At 34.9% G+C, this 18,027-nt stretch overlaps 1 protein-coding gene and 1 pseudogene across 1 annotated transcript; both read right to left on the bottom strand.

Annotated features, from left to right (window-relative positions):
* Positions 1-92: 92 nt before the first annotated feature.
* On the bottom strand, positions 93-5,795 carry LOC122296557 (ubiquitin carboxyl-terminal hydrolase MINDY-3-like). Its single transcript, XM_043106341.1, has 7 exons — positions 4,915-5,795; positions 4,142-4,220; positions 3,260-3,411; positions 2,704-2,827; positions 2,367-2,552; positions 1,511-1,582; positions 93-1,378 (listed from the first exon to the last, which is right to left on the bottom strand). The coding sequence occupies exons 1-7, from the start codon at positions 5,307-5,309 to the stop codon at positions 554-556; spliced, it is 1,833 nt and encodes a 610-aa protein (XP_042962275.1). The 5' UTR covers positions 5,310-5,795; the 3' UTR covers positions 93-553.
* A 2,498-nt stretch (positions 5,796-8,293) lies between these two features.
* On the bottom strand, positions 8,294-11,134 carry LOC122295624 (annotated as a pseudogene).
* Positions 11,135-18,027: the final 6,893 nt, after the last annotated feature.

Raw genomic sequence — 18,027 nt, 5'->3', positions numbered from 1 at the left:
TAAAGCAAACGCAAAATATAGAGAAACCAATGATGCATAAACAAACAGTAGAAAAGAACGCTTAAAAAAAAAAACAGTAGAAAAGAACGGTGTATACTGTTTGGATAATAACTCAATAAACTTCCCCACCCAAACAGCAGTGGGGGAAATTTTATGGGCAAAGAAAGCCTCAAAAAGCAAAGGCCATAGTATTACAAATCATTTTAACAAGAACAAATTTCATGTTTTTAAACAACCTCCCAGAATGGGGGAAAAAAGTTCCTCTAATCAACAATGAAGGTAGACATGAATGAAATTTACCTCTCTTGGTGACACTAAATATCACCATTCCTTCCACTTGGTAGTGCTGACATATCATGATCTAATTGAGAGTGAGACAGCTATGGGCATACTTGAGAGTTGAGACTGACAAAAACCAGTCAGAGGACCCTACTCATGTGCCCTGAAATGCTTCGAAACAAGAAAATTTCTCCTCAATCTGTGCATGCTTTTCTATTCACGCTGCTGTCTATGATTCCCACAACTAAGGACGCAGGACAGAATCAATAAACCATTAGACGATACTTGGGGGATCCCCCACCCAATTGCAAATGGCTCGGGGCCAGCGCGTTCTTATGCAGTCCACCAAAGGTGCATGCTGAGAAGGCTCTGGTTTAGCAACTTCAGTGTCTTTCCCACTGGATTCATTTCCACCTGAAGCAGAGGACACTGGTACTTCGGCCATGAATTCCTCAGGTGTCCACCTTGGGGGTACCGAAACCCTCAATTTTGTAAGCCTTGGTCTTTGCACTGGAGTCTCGCCTCCAGATGTTACATGGCTGCCATTCAAATCTGATTTTGCAATCCCATTAAAATGGTAAAGATCAAACACCTTCTTACCCATCAATCCAGATGAATCCTTCAGACCACCCAAGCTCTGGTCCAAATCTAGAATAACCTGCCAGAATTCACTCCATACAATAAAACCTGTGTTGCAAAGGTGATCAACCTTCTCAGGGGGTAGTTTGATATTTGTGTCCCTGAGAACTTGATGGAAGCCTTCCACACTAATAAAGCCACCACCTCCACTCTGATCTTGAGCATCAAAAGCTTTCCGAATCTGTGATTCCCTTTCTTCCAGCTCATTCTCATCTTGAACAGTGGTATCAAGAGCAAATAGGACTGTATAATGGGACTCACTCCCAACAACCCATATAGGCCATTTTGGGCATTTCAAATACTGACCAACCTTACAGAAATTGAGGGATTCAAGCAGAGTGAGGAATCCAACCTCCACATTTCTGGATATGCCCTTTAGGAATATGTCACCACCCAAATCCATCTTCCCATCAAACACATTAGGAACAGCCTGCCCGCAGAGCAGTAGGTTTACAATTTCCTGTTCCATAACATTCAGGAGAAGGGCCTAATATTATGCATGGTCCAACAGTGATGCAATATTTATAGGGGAAAGCATCCAATCGATCAATTGCTGAAGCACCAAATCAGACAAGTTAGGATGGGCTTATACCTGGGAGGCGTGCCCAAATGGAGCAGTTACTAAAGGTAGGCTGGGATCATCCCTGTCAGCTTGAACAAAGTCCTAACAAGAAAAGAGTTTCAGAAAAATTAGTAACATTGCCATGCCAAACAGAAAACTTCAGAATAATTACAGTAACTGCATTAAATTGATAACATTATCCCACCATATTGTAAAATTCAGGGAGCGAAAAACATTATGTTAGTGCAAGTGTTAGATATGGGCATACACATCCACTGGTCCACTTTAACCCTTATGACCTCAAATTGATTGCTATTTAAAAATCTAGAGGTACCTAAAGTAAAATGGTGGACTAATGATGGGGTTCTAGATTTTATATAATTATACCAATTAAATTGATTAAAATAATCTATACCACCCATTTCTCATGGAACATCCATTTGAATTGGAAGGTTTCATACATTTAGTCAGCTTAAATTAAGGGAACCAATTTGAGCCATTGAAAAGACTGGCAGAATAATACATGTTAGTAGTTTTAAATAGACTTCTTTGGCTTTATCTTATACATTGAAACTTGTCAAAAGGTGGGTCTTGAATATACTTTTAAGAGTGAGTGTGTTAGACATTGTTCACATATTGCAAGAAGGTAAATATATGCACCAGATACTCTATTTTTGTTTTTCTTTTGTAAGTGCACCTGATACTTGAGGCTCTACAACTCAGGTTGGTAAGTAATAGATCAGAGAATCCAATTCACAAAGAATAAGTTTTATCCATAGACTTAATTTTTTAATGCGTTGAAGTTAATAATAGTCCCAAAAATTACCAAAGGACTTCAGTAGATTTATTTAAAAAAAAAAAAAAAAATCCACATGGAAAAACATACCAGTCCTCGAGAAAGTAAAGCGGAAATAAGAAATAGCATCGCTCCCATACGACTTTTGAAAAGAGGAATCATTTTCTGGAGCCTCAGAAATGCACTTGCTTGCGACGTGTATGCGTCAACTCTTAAAATTTTCTTCAAGTCAGAAGCCGATTCAATTGACAGACCTTCAAGTGCTTTAGCATTGATCTGTGAAATAGAGTGAATTACCAATCAGAAAATAAGAAACACAAAAGGAGTTCAGGAAAGAGAAAGCAATGACAAGGTTGGACATTCAATTCAATCCAATTTTCAACTAATTATTCACAAGTGTATTACTAACAATGCAAATTCAAGTTACCTCTTCCTTCAAGCCGTCTTCAGACCTCTGAACGTTGTGGGTTATGACAGTCAAACTTGCCACAGAAATACTTTTATTATCTCCGCACAAAAACAATATCTCACCCATACTTCTAACCAGGGCCCTGTTAACAAAATTAAACACAGGTTTAGAAAACCATATCCCGTCAATAACAGTAATCAATTCTCTGAAATGAAACAACCACCAAATTTTTCATTTTTTGTTATATGAAAAGTATCACGAAAATATTAATGATATTGAAAAACTTAACAAAACAGAGGAATCGTATATGAGATTCAAATCATTATGAAAGAAGGGAAAGCCAATGTCTGGCTTAACAAAAAAGACCATGTTATGAATTATGATTATAACAGAGCTCAAACACTAATCACGCCCGCAATCAACATGCAATTGAACACTGCACCAGAAACACAAATGTCACAGAATGAATTATGAATTCAAGTCTTTTATGCATCTACAGTCGTTTTTTGCATAAAGTTCATACCTAGACTAAGACATGATGTATAATATACTTTACCATGCAGTTATTAATCACCTTGCTTTTGCATCTTCAGAAAGAGAAGGAAAATTATTTGATGCAACGCATTTGCTTTCAGACAATCTCCTTGAACTCAAGTTCTGTGTCATGCCTGGTGGAACTTTACCTAATTCATTTGGGAAGAAAAGAATGTATTTGAGAACATATGCCTGCAAAACCCCAACAGAAAGTAGTGACACCCATGTAAGTAAAGAAACATCATTTAAAAAAAAAAAAAAAGAAAGTGAACGATTATATTGAAGAAACATCATGTTTCTGGAAGTAAATAGCAAGAGTTAGCATATCACTGAGTCACAGACATAAAAATGAAACCCAGCCAAGAAGAAAATAAAATTTTAATACACAGTGATACATAATAATACTGGAACAAATTATGTTTGTCACATTCTGATAAATTCAGCACATAAACAAACTTAGATGAGCTATTAATAAAATCAACAAGAGGAAAAAGTCTACTACTAAATTTCAACGACTCCGCCCAATTTCAAAGGATGTCATATTCCTTCTGCAACCATGCCTCACACTTTTAAATCTCCTGTAAAGTTCCCACCAATCGATGCGTTAAATAAATCTGAAAACATTATGTTCATCTGATACAGTTTAGTAGATTTTTAAACAAACAGAATCTTTCACTGATTCATCTATTCTGCGACTTGATTCGCCTAAAGTAGTGGAGTTAAACTCTGACATCAAACAAAACTGCCAACTTATTATATCGTAGTAGGTGTCATATCACAAAACTAGCCAACATGAAACAGGATAACTCAACTGAGAGCATACATGATATGTCATTAGGCACAATTCATAACAAAAATTGCTAGTCAAACTTTGCATGAAACAGGGAACAATATGCACTATTTTGAGTAATAAGGGCATTACTTGTATAGCTGCTAAGACGCCACAGGGCCCACCTTCATGCTGCACTAGTCCCATAGATGTTGCTGGATCAGGACTAAACCTATACCAATTTTTTTGTAATATTAGCTAAAAGAGTGCAAGAAGACATGACTTCCAAAAATATTGAAGATTCCTAAACACGGATTAGCGTTTTAAAACATTCCACGACTTTGACATGATTATAATAGTCCCAAACATTCATCGGCTCAATGCGCAAAAATGCAATCTTCCTCAACAAAATCACCATATGAGTAGGTAGTAATGCCTCGCTATTGTGTTAAAAGATGTGTAGTAACTTGTTCACAATTTAGTTTCAAGGTCTCAGCTGTTACATGGAAATTCAAATGAAATATTGAAGTCCAGACTATAGAGCAAATACACACCAACGAAAGACTAACCAAATCGTCTAGAAGTTTCCACCTTTTGAACAAAAGCAGACATCGTAAGCATGATTGAAAATAATCAAGATAAATGAAAAATGACTGGAAATAATAACCAAAATATTCACCACGCAGTAGAAAAAAGGTAACAAAGTATCACAAATAAGAAAAAACCTGTTTTCAGAACAGTCCGTCCCTAATATCTAGGTAAGAGGAACAGCACAAATGGGAGGGAATTTTGATCCATTTTAGAGCTTGAAATCGCAATTTCCTAACAAAGGGCTGAGCAATGAATTGATCACTAATTTACAGACTTGCATCGAATAGATAAGCCTTCACCCTTTAAAAAACCACGATCACCAACCATATCATTACCTTATTCCTTGATTAGTCCATTGTGCAAGAATGTCCTTAGAAACCTCACTCCCAAACACCATCGAAAATAACTGCTTTGCCTCGTCCTCCGATAGCTCCCTCCCCGAACAGACACCCTCCGCACCCAATTTATTCTCTTTCTTCTCAACTTTCGGTGCCGAACCCAAGCCCACCGAGGGGGTGGCGATCCTGGACGCAAGCATTCGCTTCTCTGCGGCGGTGGCCATGAGCTCCCGCTTCATCCGCCGGCTCTTTGCCTCCGGCGAATCCTTCGACGAGCCATCCGGCGCTCCCACTGGGACCTCCCTGGGTTTGCTCCGCTTCGGCTCAGGTGGAGAGTACTGCATACTCATCCTCATGGCCATTCGCAGGTCCTCCTCTTCCTGATCAGCCATTGAAACCCTCCTCGCAGATCCGAAACCAATGTGAACCGAAATGAATTGTCAAAACTAGGGCTTCTCCGGGAATTCAAAACAATTCCACATAAAAATCCATCATCGAATCGCTGCTCAACAAGAACCGAACGAGTTGTACGAAGAGTAGTAAAAAGGGCTTGCTTGCAGGCAAAGGAGAAGGAGGAGGAGAAGAAGACGACGAAGACGAACGAAATGGAGTACTTAAAGAGGGGAGCGAGTTCCAGGGGCTCTCATATGCCCGTTGGGCGTTGGGAACGCGAGAGAGTGTCGTTTTAGGAAGGAAAGCCGCGGTGCGTTAGCACAGGGGCAGATAATGGAATGGCGGTTGTGGCCCCGTAAAAACTTTCGTTGGCGGCACAAATGTGAAGGGTATTTTAGGTATTTAACGGGGTGAAGTGTAATTACAGGCGATACTTTCCTTTTACAGAGAGGAAAGCGGTCGGAAAGAATCTTTGCCGGTGAACGCCGGAGTTCGAGGATGTCAAAGTTGAGGTGTTGAGTAACTTTAAAGTACGAGAAAAGTGTTAAATTTATTTTAAAAAAAGTTAGATAAATACACATATCTCGTATTATTTATAATTTAAGGTTATTCTTTTAAAATGTTTGGACATTTATTTTTCTTTAATTGGACCATTTGAAAAGATATTAATTTGACAGCTGAGATATTCGGACATCTTATTAATATTATTATTAATCCATGCATGACAATCAACCTGTTGGATTGAAAAAACATTGCCTATTTAAAATACATAATGGGTATAGACAGGTTATAGAATTTCTTAAAAGGAAATGGTTTAATGTTATGAATCATTTACTTGGTGCTTGTTTGGAGTTGTTGTAATGACCGGAGCCCAAGTCCCTTAAAAACTCACGCCGCATAAAAATAGAAGAAAGGGAAGAAAAGAAGTTGTAGCTCACTATTTTGACCATAGGTTTTTTTTTTTTGTCCTTCTTCTCCAGCTCGATACATCTCTCTCACATTCTTTATTAGCTTTCGTTGTCTAGCTCCTTCTCCCCAACACCTTTCCCTCATTTTAGGGGTGAAAATCAATGCATTCGGATAATTTTTGGACAAAATTGATGTCGACTAACGTCGTTTAAGAGGAAGGAGCCACCGATCGTAACAGGTCGATGCGGATAAGGAAAGCCGGCCATATCGATTTCTTGTCGATGCTTGGCTAGTTTTTGATTTCCCTAGTAGCGAGCTTTACTTGAGAGAGTAAAGAGAGAGTGTTGCAAAGAGAGAGAGAGAGAGAGAGAGAGAGAGAGAGAGAGAGAGAGAGAGAGAGAGAGAGAGAGTGTGTATCATGTATATGTGTATATATATAAAAGAAATAAAGATTTATAAAATGAATATATATTAAAAAAATCACAAATTTGAGTTAAGACATAAAAATAAAAGAAACAATTAAAGAATAGACAGATTATTAAAAGTAATAATACTTCTAGTGCACGGAAATGGATATTTAAATTCTAAAAGTATAATTTTATTCATTATTTTTCAACTTATTTACAAGAGAGCCATTTTTTTAATTTGAATTTTAATTTCGGACTGGAATTACTATTCCGACCGGAATACTGGAATCCGGCCGGAATTGACCGGAAAGGCCGGAATTTGACCCGAAATGGAATAGATACCTACCCCATTCTGATCACTGTTCCGGCACGAAAAATTCCGGCTATTTCGGCCGGAACGGAACGGTTTTTAAAACCTTGGGATAATCTTTTAGAATAAATTTAAATTCATGTTATTAAGAATTGTGCGATATTTTAGAATTAAGTGAGATCATTTTTAGAGTAGAAGTTGATGGATTATAATGGTTTTGAAATAAGTTAGGAGTGACTGTTGACAAAGAAATATCTTGACTATTTGATTTGATAAAGGAATATCTTGACTATTTGATTAGAAATTGAGGTAAGTCGCTCTTTAATAGATTTTTAATAAAAGAAATATTGATTTTGTTTAAAATGGTACACTTGGATATCATATTTCAAACTTGTATAAACTTTAGATTTGTGCACATTATTATGCTATTTTGACTCTGCTTGGGGATTTGAGCAAATTTTGTAATGGTAATGTTTGAAAAATGTTATGTGACTTACTAAATTTGAAAGTTAAATGTGAGCATGTTATTTATTCTCGAGCCTATTATATGATTGTTTTTGTGACATGTTTGACATCCCTCGTGGTGTAATTTCTTCGTGGCATGATATTTTTATGGTATATTGGTGATTTTCCTATTATCATGTGACATTAAATATAATATTTGGCTGAATATGTTGGTTGAGATAAAATTGTATTACTCACATTATTCTATTAAAAATCTATTCACTCTCTTATGGTCAAAAAAATTACCAACTCTCACGCCTCCATTAAATTGCTACTTACTGAACACATGACAGTTTACCACTTCATTTCACATATTTTTCAAAATTGTAGAAAGTTACTTCCTTTGAAGTGATAGCTTTTAAGCCAAAAATTTCAAAGTGGACTTGATTGAGTTACTTAAGGTTGGAGGTTTTGAGAATTGATGGTTTTGATTGTATTGAGAGTTTTCTTATGGTCATAGTTTAGTTACTTCACAGTTTTTGTTAAAGTATAATTTAGTTATTTTATGGGAATAGTTTTTGAGAATCATTGTATTATAGTTATAAATAGTTTAAAAGTCGTGTATGTGATATATATTTGTAAATAGGAGAGAGTTTTAAAAATATAAACGAAACTTTGTTCGTTTATGGTTTTGAATTTAGAGCGTTACACTGTGCCTATCTTTGGTGAAAGTGGTGCAACTTATAATGTTACAGCAGTTGCACCAAAGGGTTCCATGGTTGCATATTGTCAAAGTCTCTTTTAGCTATCCCTAAGTATTATCATGGGTCGGGTCCAACATATCAGCTTTATCTACCTAATTCTGTGTAGTGCACTAATGCATCAGCATGAAATTTTTATGCAAAAATGAAAATGGAATCAACAGTAGTCTAAATCAATAAGAAAAATCCAGAATAATCCTTAGCTCCTAAATATTCATTTAGTGAGACTCAAGATAAGCTTGATGAGATTAAGAATACAGGGGCATAAAGCATGTGACAGTAGTGTCCTATATGAGCTAATGGTACACTCCCTCTTGAGTCTCGAAATCAAGTTGTCCTCAGTGGCGGGGAAACCAATATCACACCATCTCCTCTAACGAAGAGGAATGGCACCGTGCACCTTGTAGTCTGTGTTGGAAGAAAAATGTTAATATGCCATCAATGCAAAAAATTACATGCCCAAGTACATAAATTTCTCAACCAAAAGCAGTGCGTCTGAGAAACTTGATTGATTTGTGTACATGGATTTCCACACAACAACAATAAACCTATCACTCGACTCTGCTAAATTTTTAAAGGTACAGCTTTTCCACTATTAGAATTTCAACCAAAATAATCAATCATAAGCTCTGATAAACATGCTACTATCAAGGGATACAACAACAGAAACAATTACTCGGCATTGCAACACAAAGTAGTGGGGTGCCATTTGTGTTAATATGTTCTAGAGCTATTTTCAGTGCTCATTCCTTCAACCAATTTTCACTTAAATGAAGCTCCAGTAGATTTGCCAAATTTACTATGAAGTGATGAAGATTATTAACTTTAGTTACTTCTTGAACAAATTCTACCATTGTTCTCTCGAAGGTATTCAGACATGAAAAACGTGAATTTGAACTCTTAGGACTTGTGGTTATGTGGGAACCTAACTCCCTAATGGAAATAGAAACAAACTTAGAAGAGAGTGGGTCTGACTTCATAATTAAAAAGCAAACATTTTCACTATCTAGGTGAGCATAAATTTTTTCGATAAGTAGGTGAGCATTTATTTTTCTGTTTCATAGGCAATAAAGGTTGCTGTCCTGAATAATGAAAGGTTCTTTTTTATAAATAATAAAAAAAATAAGGAAAAAAGACGATGTGGGGAAGATGATTGTTGAGAATAATGAAAGGTTCTTCAAAGATTGGAGCTAGGAAAAACACTACAGCGGCACCTCTATTCAAGGATAGACATTTTCCCCTTACTCTTCCACTACCATATTTAGTTTCCAGTGGAGTCGAGATAACTTTTTTAGAATACAAAAGATTGATATATAGAAACAGGTTGAGATTAAAACATACCCGAACTATCTCTTCATATGTTTCATCATCGATTTCAATAGTGGTAACAATTTCTTCAACGTCACCAAGAATCATATTCAAGTGTTGATCATAAGCCTGCAAGCCATGTTCAATCACAAAAAGAAAACCCGGTTATATATACAGATCTGATGTGTGATGAACAAATTGCAAACTCAAAGTAATGACTAATGAGCATACAAAAAGTATCGTTTTCTCCCTCTCTTTATTTTCTTTATTTCTTTATTACAATTGTCTTCTTGTGCAAAGAAATTATTTAATTCAAATATGCTGAACCCAAGTACATTGTGCTCACAAATTGAAGAATCAAACCATTTTGACAGTTTTCTTGTCCCAGGCTAAATCGCTTCAATAAAAGATCCACAAGAAAATACAGATTGTTGCAGAAATTTCTTTTGGTTTACAAAGAACTGTAGCAAATTTCCTGTATGACTGAAAAGAGATGAATTAAACAGTTTGACCAAAACTTGGACAAATAGATCTTGGCTAACTCTACTCTTACATATTCAGGATGGATGATTTTGGTTCAAGAGCAAAGTTGAGAAGCTTGAGGTTGAACCTGGGTATCCTGGTTGATGATCCACAACACGATTTCATGTACAATATGCTAACAGTTTGAAGTCCTTAAAAATTGTACAAACGTATCAATTTCCTAAAAAGTAAGCTTTCTCAACCATATATACTCTTTTGATATACATTTATCTCAGCTATAACTTTAAGCATTCAGTATTCAATCACTCCACCAGAAACCAACCATCATATGACCACCTTAATTACACAGAAAAAACATTATCTTTATCCAATCTCTAATTTCCAAGTAAGAACCGGCAACCTAATGGCAAAATGAAAACTTGAACAATTTCATCAAGCCGAGCCATGTGGACCACCGATTTCTTGAGGGGGAAAAATCCAATCTTTTTAATGACTCGCTTGAAATTACACATACCTAAAAACATACGTTCCATCTTCAGCCATGTCTTAAAAATCCTTTCTAATTGAAGACAGTATAACACGGTCATTCACTTCAGAAACCCTGATCTTCCTGGTTCCAGGTCCGTAAAGCAAAACCCTAGGAGCATAAGGTGTAGACAAATTATACAAATATAGCAAACATAAAACAAAGGGACCCACAAAGCATTAAGACAATATTACGAAAATTATTACCATGTGTTTGTGTTAGTGCTTGCAACACACAAAGCAGATAGAGAGAGAGAGGTACACACATGGAGTTTTCCGTGGAGTTCACGGTTGGATCAGAGCTTGACATAGATGCGCTCGTTGAGGCTAAGCCTAATGAGATCCAAAGGCTCCTTCACTGCGCTATCTTCCTCGCTCGCCATTCTTTGTTTCTATGTTCTTCTTTTACAGTTTTATTGAATACAAAGCCCACAGCACCGCCCTCACTCCATTCTCTTTTGTGGTCTGATCCGACTCTGATGTATACGCCAACACCAGGGAAACACTACTCAGTCCAATCCAAAGACAAGTCCTTTCTTTTCTTTTCTTTTAATGAAAAAGATTGTTATCTCATGAGCACTTTGAAATTACGAATTGTTGGATTTTGTTAAAATTCTTTAAAAAAAAATTAAAGTTTTGTTGGTATAAAATTTTCTGAGATTCATTTTTTGTATTGAGTTTTATGAAAGTTGGTACATGGAATGAAAATTTGTTTTGATAAAAGATTGTATATGTATTTTATATTGGATTTTGTAAATAAATTTATATATTTTTTTCATGAAAACTGAAGCAAATAATTATATAAGAGTTGGGCTGCTGTGCCGCTAGGTGAAAAAAAAAAATTCTTTTTTTCTTTTCGTATTTTTTAATAGATTTAACTATTTTTAAAAATAAAAATATACCAATACACATAATTCATTTCATCAATCATTAAGTAAAAAAAAAAATTAACCAACAGTCACTTGGAGGCAGCATATAAAAGTTTTCCATTATATAAAAAAATTGGAGAGATTAGGTCAAGTTTGGATTGAGAGTTAATCTCAACTTATCTTATCTCATCTAATAATTATAAATTTTTCAAATTTTCATGCAAAATATAATAAACAATTCAACTTTTTCAAATCTTAAATTACTAATAATATAAAAAAAAACATTCTAATAATATTTTATTCGATTTTCAATTTTCATCTCAACCCATCTCATCTTAACTCACTATCCAAACATGATTTTTGGTTTTAATTATCAATTTGATACTTTATAGTGCATGTTTATAAAGAGTATTTTCTTTTGTAATTTGAGGACTTTTCTAACTCTGCATGCGATTTTATAATTCATGCTTTATCTATAACGCTTCGATTCTAGCTAGAGGGTTGGAGTGTTGCTATCTATCACCTAAATCCATCTTTCACAATACAAATGGATATTCAAAAGACTCCATAAACATAACCTTACTTATAAAACTCCATAAATATAAATTCATCTATTTCTACCAAATATACATGTATCTCCTTCTACAAGTTCATCAAAATAATAATCTAACAAATAAATCAACCCATTAAGACTTAATAGAAGTGTCAACTTTCCAATAAACCAAATCGATAACAAATCAATCTACCAGATAGTAGTCTCCAGAAATCTTAGTACTTATCCCCTACACACAACAATCTTGTTCCTGCATTTTATTCTTGATCGTTTATCGGCACATTCACGTCATTTGAATATTTTGTAGAGATAAGGGGTGAGTTATCAACAACTCGATAAGTAGAAAACGTAGATTATTATATAAATATAAGCATTTACAGAGTTCAAAATGCATAACAAAAACCTCTCATTTCAAAATGCAGAAACAGAACATGCTATAAAAAATATCAAAGCAAATAGTTCAAAAATATTCATATTCAAAAGTATCATTTGACATAACATAACTGAACATCATCATCCTATCATATCATAATAGAGCATTATATCATATCAAAGGTCATGCTTAACCCTCGTGGTTGGGTTGTGGATGTTTGTGGTTAACTAAGCAAAACCTATCACTATTCATCACCCAAAGTAATGCACTTAGAATAGAGACCACTATTATATCTCCTGGCAGGGCCAGAGGCTACTATTGTATCCCATGGCTATTATGTCATGTGGTAGGGTCAGATGTCATTATTATATTTCGTGACAAAATCAAATGTCACTATTATATTATGTGACAGGGCTAAAGACCATTATTATATCTCGTGGCAAGGTTATGTATTAGAGCAAAACATAATCGTTGGTACCATCACAATCACAAAATCAAAACCATTTAATTAGAACCAGAAACAAATCAGATACAAAATTAAAAAGTTATGCCAAATGTTTTCAAATGCCCAATCATATCAAAATAGAGTACTAAATAAATTCAAATCATTTTTACATATTTAAACAAATTCAGAGAATCAAAACATCTTCACATAACATTTACAAATTTTCAAATTTTATATTTACTCTATTTTTACATAATTCAAATATAACATGTCAAAAATAACATCAGTCATAATAGAAAATAATTTCTCTTTTATACAGGTTAAGTAATGCAGAGCACATAACTGAGATTATTTTCGCATTTTTTATATCAAAACATAACTTGCACATTTTTCATAAAATCAATCTTAGTTTTTTTTTAATGCAAAATATAGCATAAGAACCCCGTTTATCCGATTCTTGTAGCATATTCTCTAGGACTGGAACCTAAACCTTAGTAGAGTCATGACCTAATCCAAAAATATCACTAATTTATTAAAAACTTACCAATTAACAAAATTGTAAAACTATGTCTATGCACCACACCAATAATAGTCCAAGTACAACGTCCATGCACTACACCAATAAATTAACACAACTTTCTCGGATTTCTCTTAATCATTTACCACACACACATAAAGCCACAATCCACACTTTTAAGTCAAAATGAACTTGATCATGACATATCCAATAGCCAACAATTAGCCCACACATTAAAAAATAACTTACAACTGACTTATCTTACAAATAAACATCATACAAATTATCTCTAACATGTAAGACCGACATGCCCGATGATCGCACAACCATGCTGTCAAATCTTACCCACCTCTAATGCTACAACTAGCAACTCCCAACAAGTCACACAATAAATGTAATAGCCCGTTAGAAATTTAACGGTGAAATTTCTATTGATTTTAGGAATTTCGTGAAGACCCTATAAGTTTTCATGAATCTATTAATCGTATAGTTAATGTTATTACTCATTGTGGTATCAGGAGTGTGTTTTTTATTATTGGGGATAGTTAGAAAGTTTTATTTGGACACATGGAAAGATTTTACTCTTCCAAATCTACTCTCCACTTTTAGAAAATAGCCTAAACTGATTTTGTGAATATTATTGGATAAAAAAAGAAATATCTTGAGCTAATTTTCGTGGATATTATTGAGTAAAAATATCTTGAACTGATTTTTATAGATATTATTAGATAAAAATATCTTAAGCTGATTTTTGTAGATATTATTGGATAGAAATATCTTGAACTGATTTTTATAGATATTTTTGGGTAGGAGAAACTTGCACTCAACTCTCACTCCAGCCTCATCCCCTTCCATATCTCGTCCATAAGTATCTCCAGCCACCCCCCACGAAATTATCTTCATTTACACTTTCCATTAAAAGAATATCAAACATTCTCTCTCGGACAGCTTTTAGGAGTTCTTTTGCACACCCATTTCGAAATTTTTGTAAGTATTTTATCATAAAGGCTCCTTCATATAAGTTGTTATTTTTTTAGTCTAGTTTACGTAGATAGCTTATTTGTTCCATTTGAAGATCATTTGATTAGTCAAATATTGTTTAAACTCTAGAAAGGTCATTCTGGAAGATAAACTAGAGAATATGTTATATTTTGGAGTTTTTGACCAAGTTAATGGATAGATTTTGGTTCAAAATTTTTTTGGAGTATTGTTAACATGTGTATATGATTATTGGTTGAGGATTTGTTGCATGATTAAAGGTTGTGATGAAATTTTTTCTTAGATCTAGAAGCTTAAAAACTGAAAGAGGAAAAACAGTTTCTGTTTTGAGAAAGTTTAACTCTTTGATAGTCTAAACCTATTCCAATGACTTTGATAATTTTATTGAAGGATCCTAAACCTCTTATATACATGTTATAATATTATTTTGAAGATATTTGATGTTAGTTTCAAAGATATGAAATTTTATGCAAAGAGATGTTCGGATAGGCCAAAATGTGGATGTTCTTGACTCAATTTATGTTTTGGTTAATGTTTAACCATGAGATTTTGAATTAGAAGCTTATATATGTTTTAGGACATCTTTTTAAAACATGTGACGGTTTGATTTGAAGATCACATCTTTATAAGTCATAGATCAAAAGGTTAATCAAAACTAATAGTTGTGATTAATTTTAAATTTTTCTAAATTGATATTTGAGTTTAGGACAAAATTTACATGAATTTTGGTGAATTTTGGAGTTAGCATGCAAAATCCTTAAGTTATGCGTGCAAAATCCTTAAGTTATGTGTAAAACGGTCATTTTTCTACATGTAGAGAATAAAATGAAAATTTTACTCTTTAAGTTAGTATTTTTCCATATTTCAAATTACTAGTAATTTAGTTCTAACTTTTAAAATCACTAATTACAGTTTCTCGTGATCACGCTTAAGGTTTTATAAGAAACGCGGAGATCGAAGTAAGTTAGTTTTAACTTACAAGCAGTTTACTATGTATGTGTGCTAAGTAAAGGAACTACAGTATATATATATGTGTGTTATCATATATTTCATGCCATGCTAAGTTATCACATAATTGTCTGTTACATAGAATTTATTCTATCATCAGTTTTTATGTGTTACATAATATATTCTGTCATGTATATGAAAACTGTTACATAATATATTCTGTTATGTATTGCTATACCTTACAAGTACGTCATGTTAAGTATGTCATCTATTATATGTATGTCAAGCCATGTAATATTTACTGTTACAAGTATGTCATGTTAAATATGTTGTCTATTATATGTCATGTTACGAAATATTTCTATCTCAAGTCGGTCATGTCTTTCAAGTTATGTTCAAGTCAAGTTATGTTACGTCAGGGTTTCAGTCCTTTCGTATTCTAGTTATGTTTCATCTTGAGTTACATTCAGTTTCGTGGGGTCCACAACAACTGTGGCACACGAAGTATGGGGTCACAACAATTGTGACGCATACACTACGTGAGACACAACAATTGTGACATGTAGAATACATGGGGCCACAACAACTGTGGAGTATGTATTTAACTGTATTGTGACACGTAGAATACATAGGGCCATAACAACTGTGAAGTGTGTATTTAACTGCATTGTGATGTGTAGAATACATGGGACCACAACAACTGTAGAGTATGTATTTACACGTAGAATACACGGAACCACAACAACTGTGGAGTATGTATTTTTTTCATGTTAAGTCAAGTTTCAGATTAAGTTCATGTCAAGTCAAGTTCAGTTCACATTTCAATTTAAGTTATGTCAATTATGCTATATTGTACGTCAAGTCATGCTTCAATTACTTATGAATTTGATTATGTATTCATGCTTTTACTGTCATCCATGCATCATTAGCCTGTGTGGAAGTTTGTTTTGTTAACTTATTGAGATTTGTAATCAAATCTCACTGTGGTAGTCCCAACTACCATTCTCCCGAATGGTAGATCTTGTTACAGGACTTGAAGGAGGATCAGGAACTGACCAACTAGACACAGTCAACTGAGTGACGGTGCGTCGTTAATGTTAATATAGTAGTTAAATTACTACTTGTACGATGGAGTTACATCTCTAGTACTTTTTGGATCATAACTATTTTGGACTAGTGCTGTGATCTTAGTTATTCAATGGATCTTTATATATGAATAATGTTTTAAACATTTGAGATATTTTCAGTTTGGTGCATAGTATTACTAAAGAAAAAATTTATCCACTGCGAATATTATATAATGTTAGATGCATGTTAGAAATATTGCATCTTATATGTTATGAACGGGGGCAGGTAACCTCTTGTTGCATGTCTCGACGCTTCAAATGTCCGTCCAATCCCAAACAGAATTTGGGGGCATCACAATAAACATCCCGCAAATTGACATATCAACAATCCCAAACAGACCACATTTACAAGTCACTTCCTTACCTTAGTTTCCCACATTACACTCAAGAATGTCTCCACACACTTCCCATTGTGTATTCACAATCTCTACAAATTTCAAACACACAACCAGAGACAATACAACCTCTAGTAGACACCAACATACATCACACAATAACGTTACAATTTTTAGATTGAAACTTACCTAAATTGCGTTCTAGTGATTTGTCGAACTCAAGGATGAGGGATGCTGCCAAGGACTGATTTCAATGCCCTGTGCTAGACAATCTCAACCCGAGTTTGTGTGGTGATGGTGGTGTGGCTTGGCGAATGACGTGGGGTAGCTGACAACTTGGTAACACGTGGCAGTGCATGACGACTGGAATCAAAATAGTGACAAACCAAATAATCGAGGGATGAGTAAGGCACAACCACAGGGGGAAAGTGATAGAGAGAATTCATGAGGGAATGGAGCAGGTAGATACATAGAGGAAAAGAATAGAGAGTAGAGAGAGAGGGACGGATAAATGAAGAAGTGAGGCTTACCAATTGACGAAGCAAGGGTTGACGGCGTGGAGAGGGTGGCTGCTGCCATGCGGTGGCACAACAAATTGGACTATGGTTAGCGATTGGAATCAAAGGAGCAAGACGCAGGGTGACGCTTGATTCAGGGGTTCATATGAATGGAGAGGGAGTGAACCAAAGCTTACCTTTGTTCAATACCGTTTCAGTGAGGAGGCTCAACGGTGACGAGACTCCGAGAAGGGCTAGCGAATCATAACCCCAAACCGCAACGAAAAGAATCCTAGGGGAGGGAGGGCATGAACTGCATGATGGACTTGAGAGGGAGTTGGACATGGTGAGATAGAGAGGAGGAGAACGTGTAAAGAGTGGTGGCATGGTGAAAGGGGGGACTCTGAGTTGTGTATGCGTGAGAAGGGTAAAGGGGTTATTGAGGAATGGTGGAAGAAAGAAGAGGGGAAGGACTGGAGTCTTGAGTGAAATAGTGTGTTTTGCACTTTTTTTTTTCTTTTTTCCTTTTGGGCTTGGTTTAGCACTTGTGCTTGGGCCTAGGCATGGGGTACTTTTACATTATCATATGTAACTCTTTTGTTTTTAACCATGCCTAGCATTGTAAAACATATTAAGTTTCCAGAATATATAGTTACGAATGAGTCTTTACCACTATGAAATGAAAAAGACATGGGAGAGTTCGTTTAGGGGCATATTATTAAGAATGAACTCGTAGTCTATTGCGTTATTGAATGCGTGCCAATCTATTTTTGTGTCGATAAATTTTTCAGAACTTCCAAACTTTTAAGCTCATGATGTGACATATATTTTCAGTACCATGCATATATCTAAGAAATATATCTATGAAGTATTCCAGTACCGTCTCAACTTCAGTTGAAACAATTGG

The sequence above is a fragment of the Carya illinoinensis genome, chromosome 15 (genome assembly GCF_018687715.1).
Source record: "Carya illinoinensis cultivar Pawnee chromosome 15, C.illinoinensisPawnee_v1, whole genome shotgun sequence".
Lineage (NCBI taxonomy): Eukaryota > Viridiplantae > Streptophyta > Magnoliopsida > Fagales > Juglandaceae > Carya > Carya illinoinensis.
Note: the sequence above shows the minus strand (reverse complement) of the source record. Positions and strands in the feature narration are given on the sequence as shown.

Coding starts and splice junctions, on each gene's coding strand:
- LOC122296557 (XM_043106341.1), bottom strand. CDS start 5,309: ATGGCTGATCAGGAAGAGGAGGACCTGCGAATGGCCATGAGGATGAGT. Junction 4,221..4,914: donor TGGACTAATCAAGGAATAAG/GTAATGATATGG, acceptor AAATTGGTATAG/GTTTAGTCCTGATCCAGCAA. Junction 2,828..3,259: donor TCTGAAGATGCAAAAGCAAG/GTGATTAATAAC, acceptor TTTTGTTAACAG/GGCCCTGGTTAGAAGTATGG.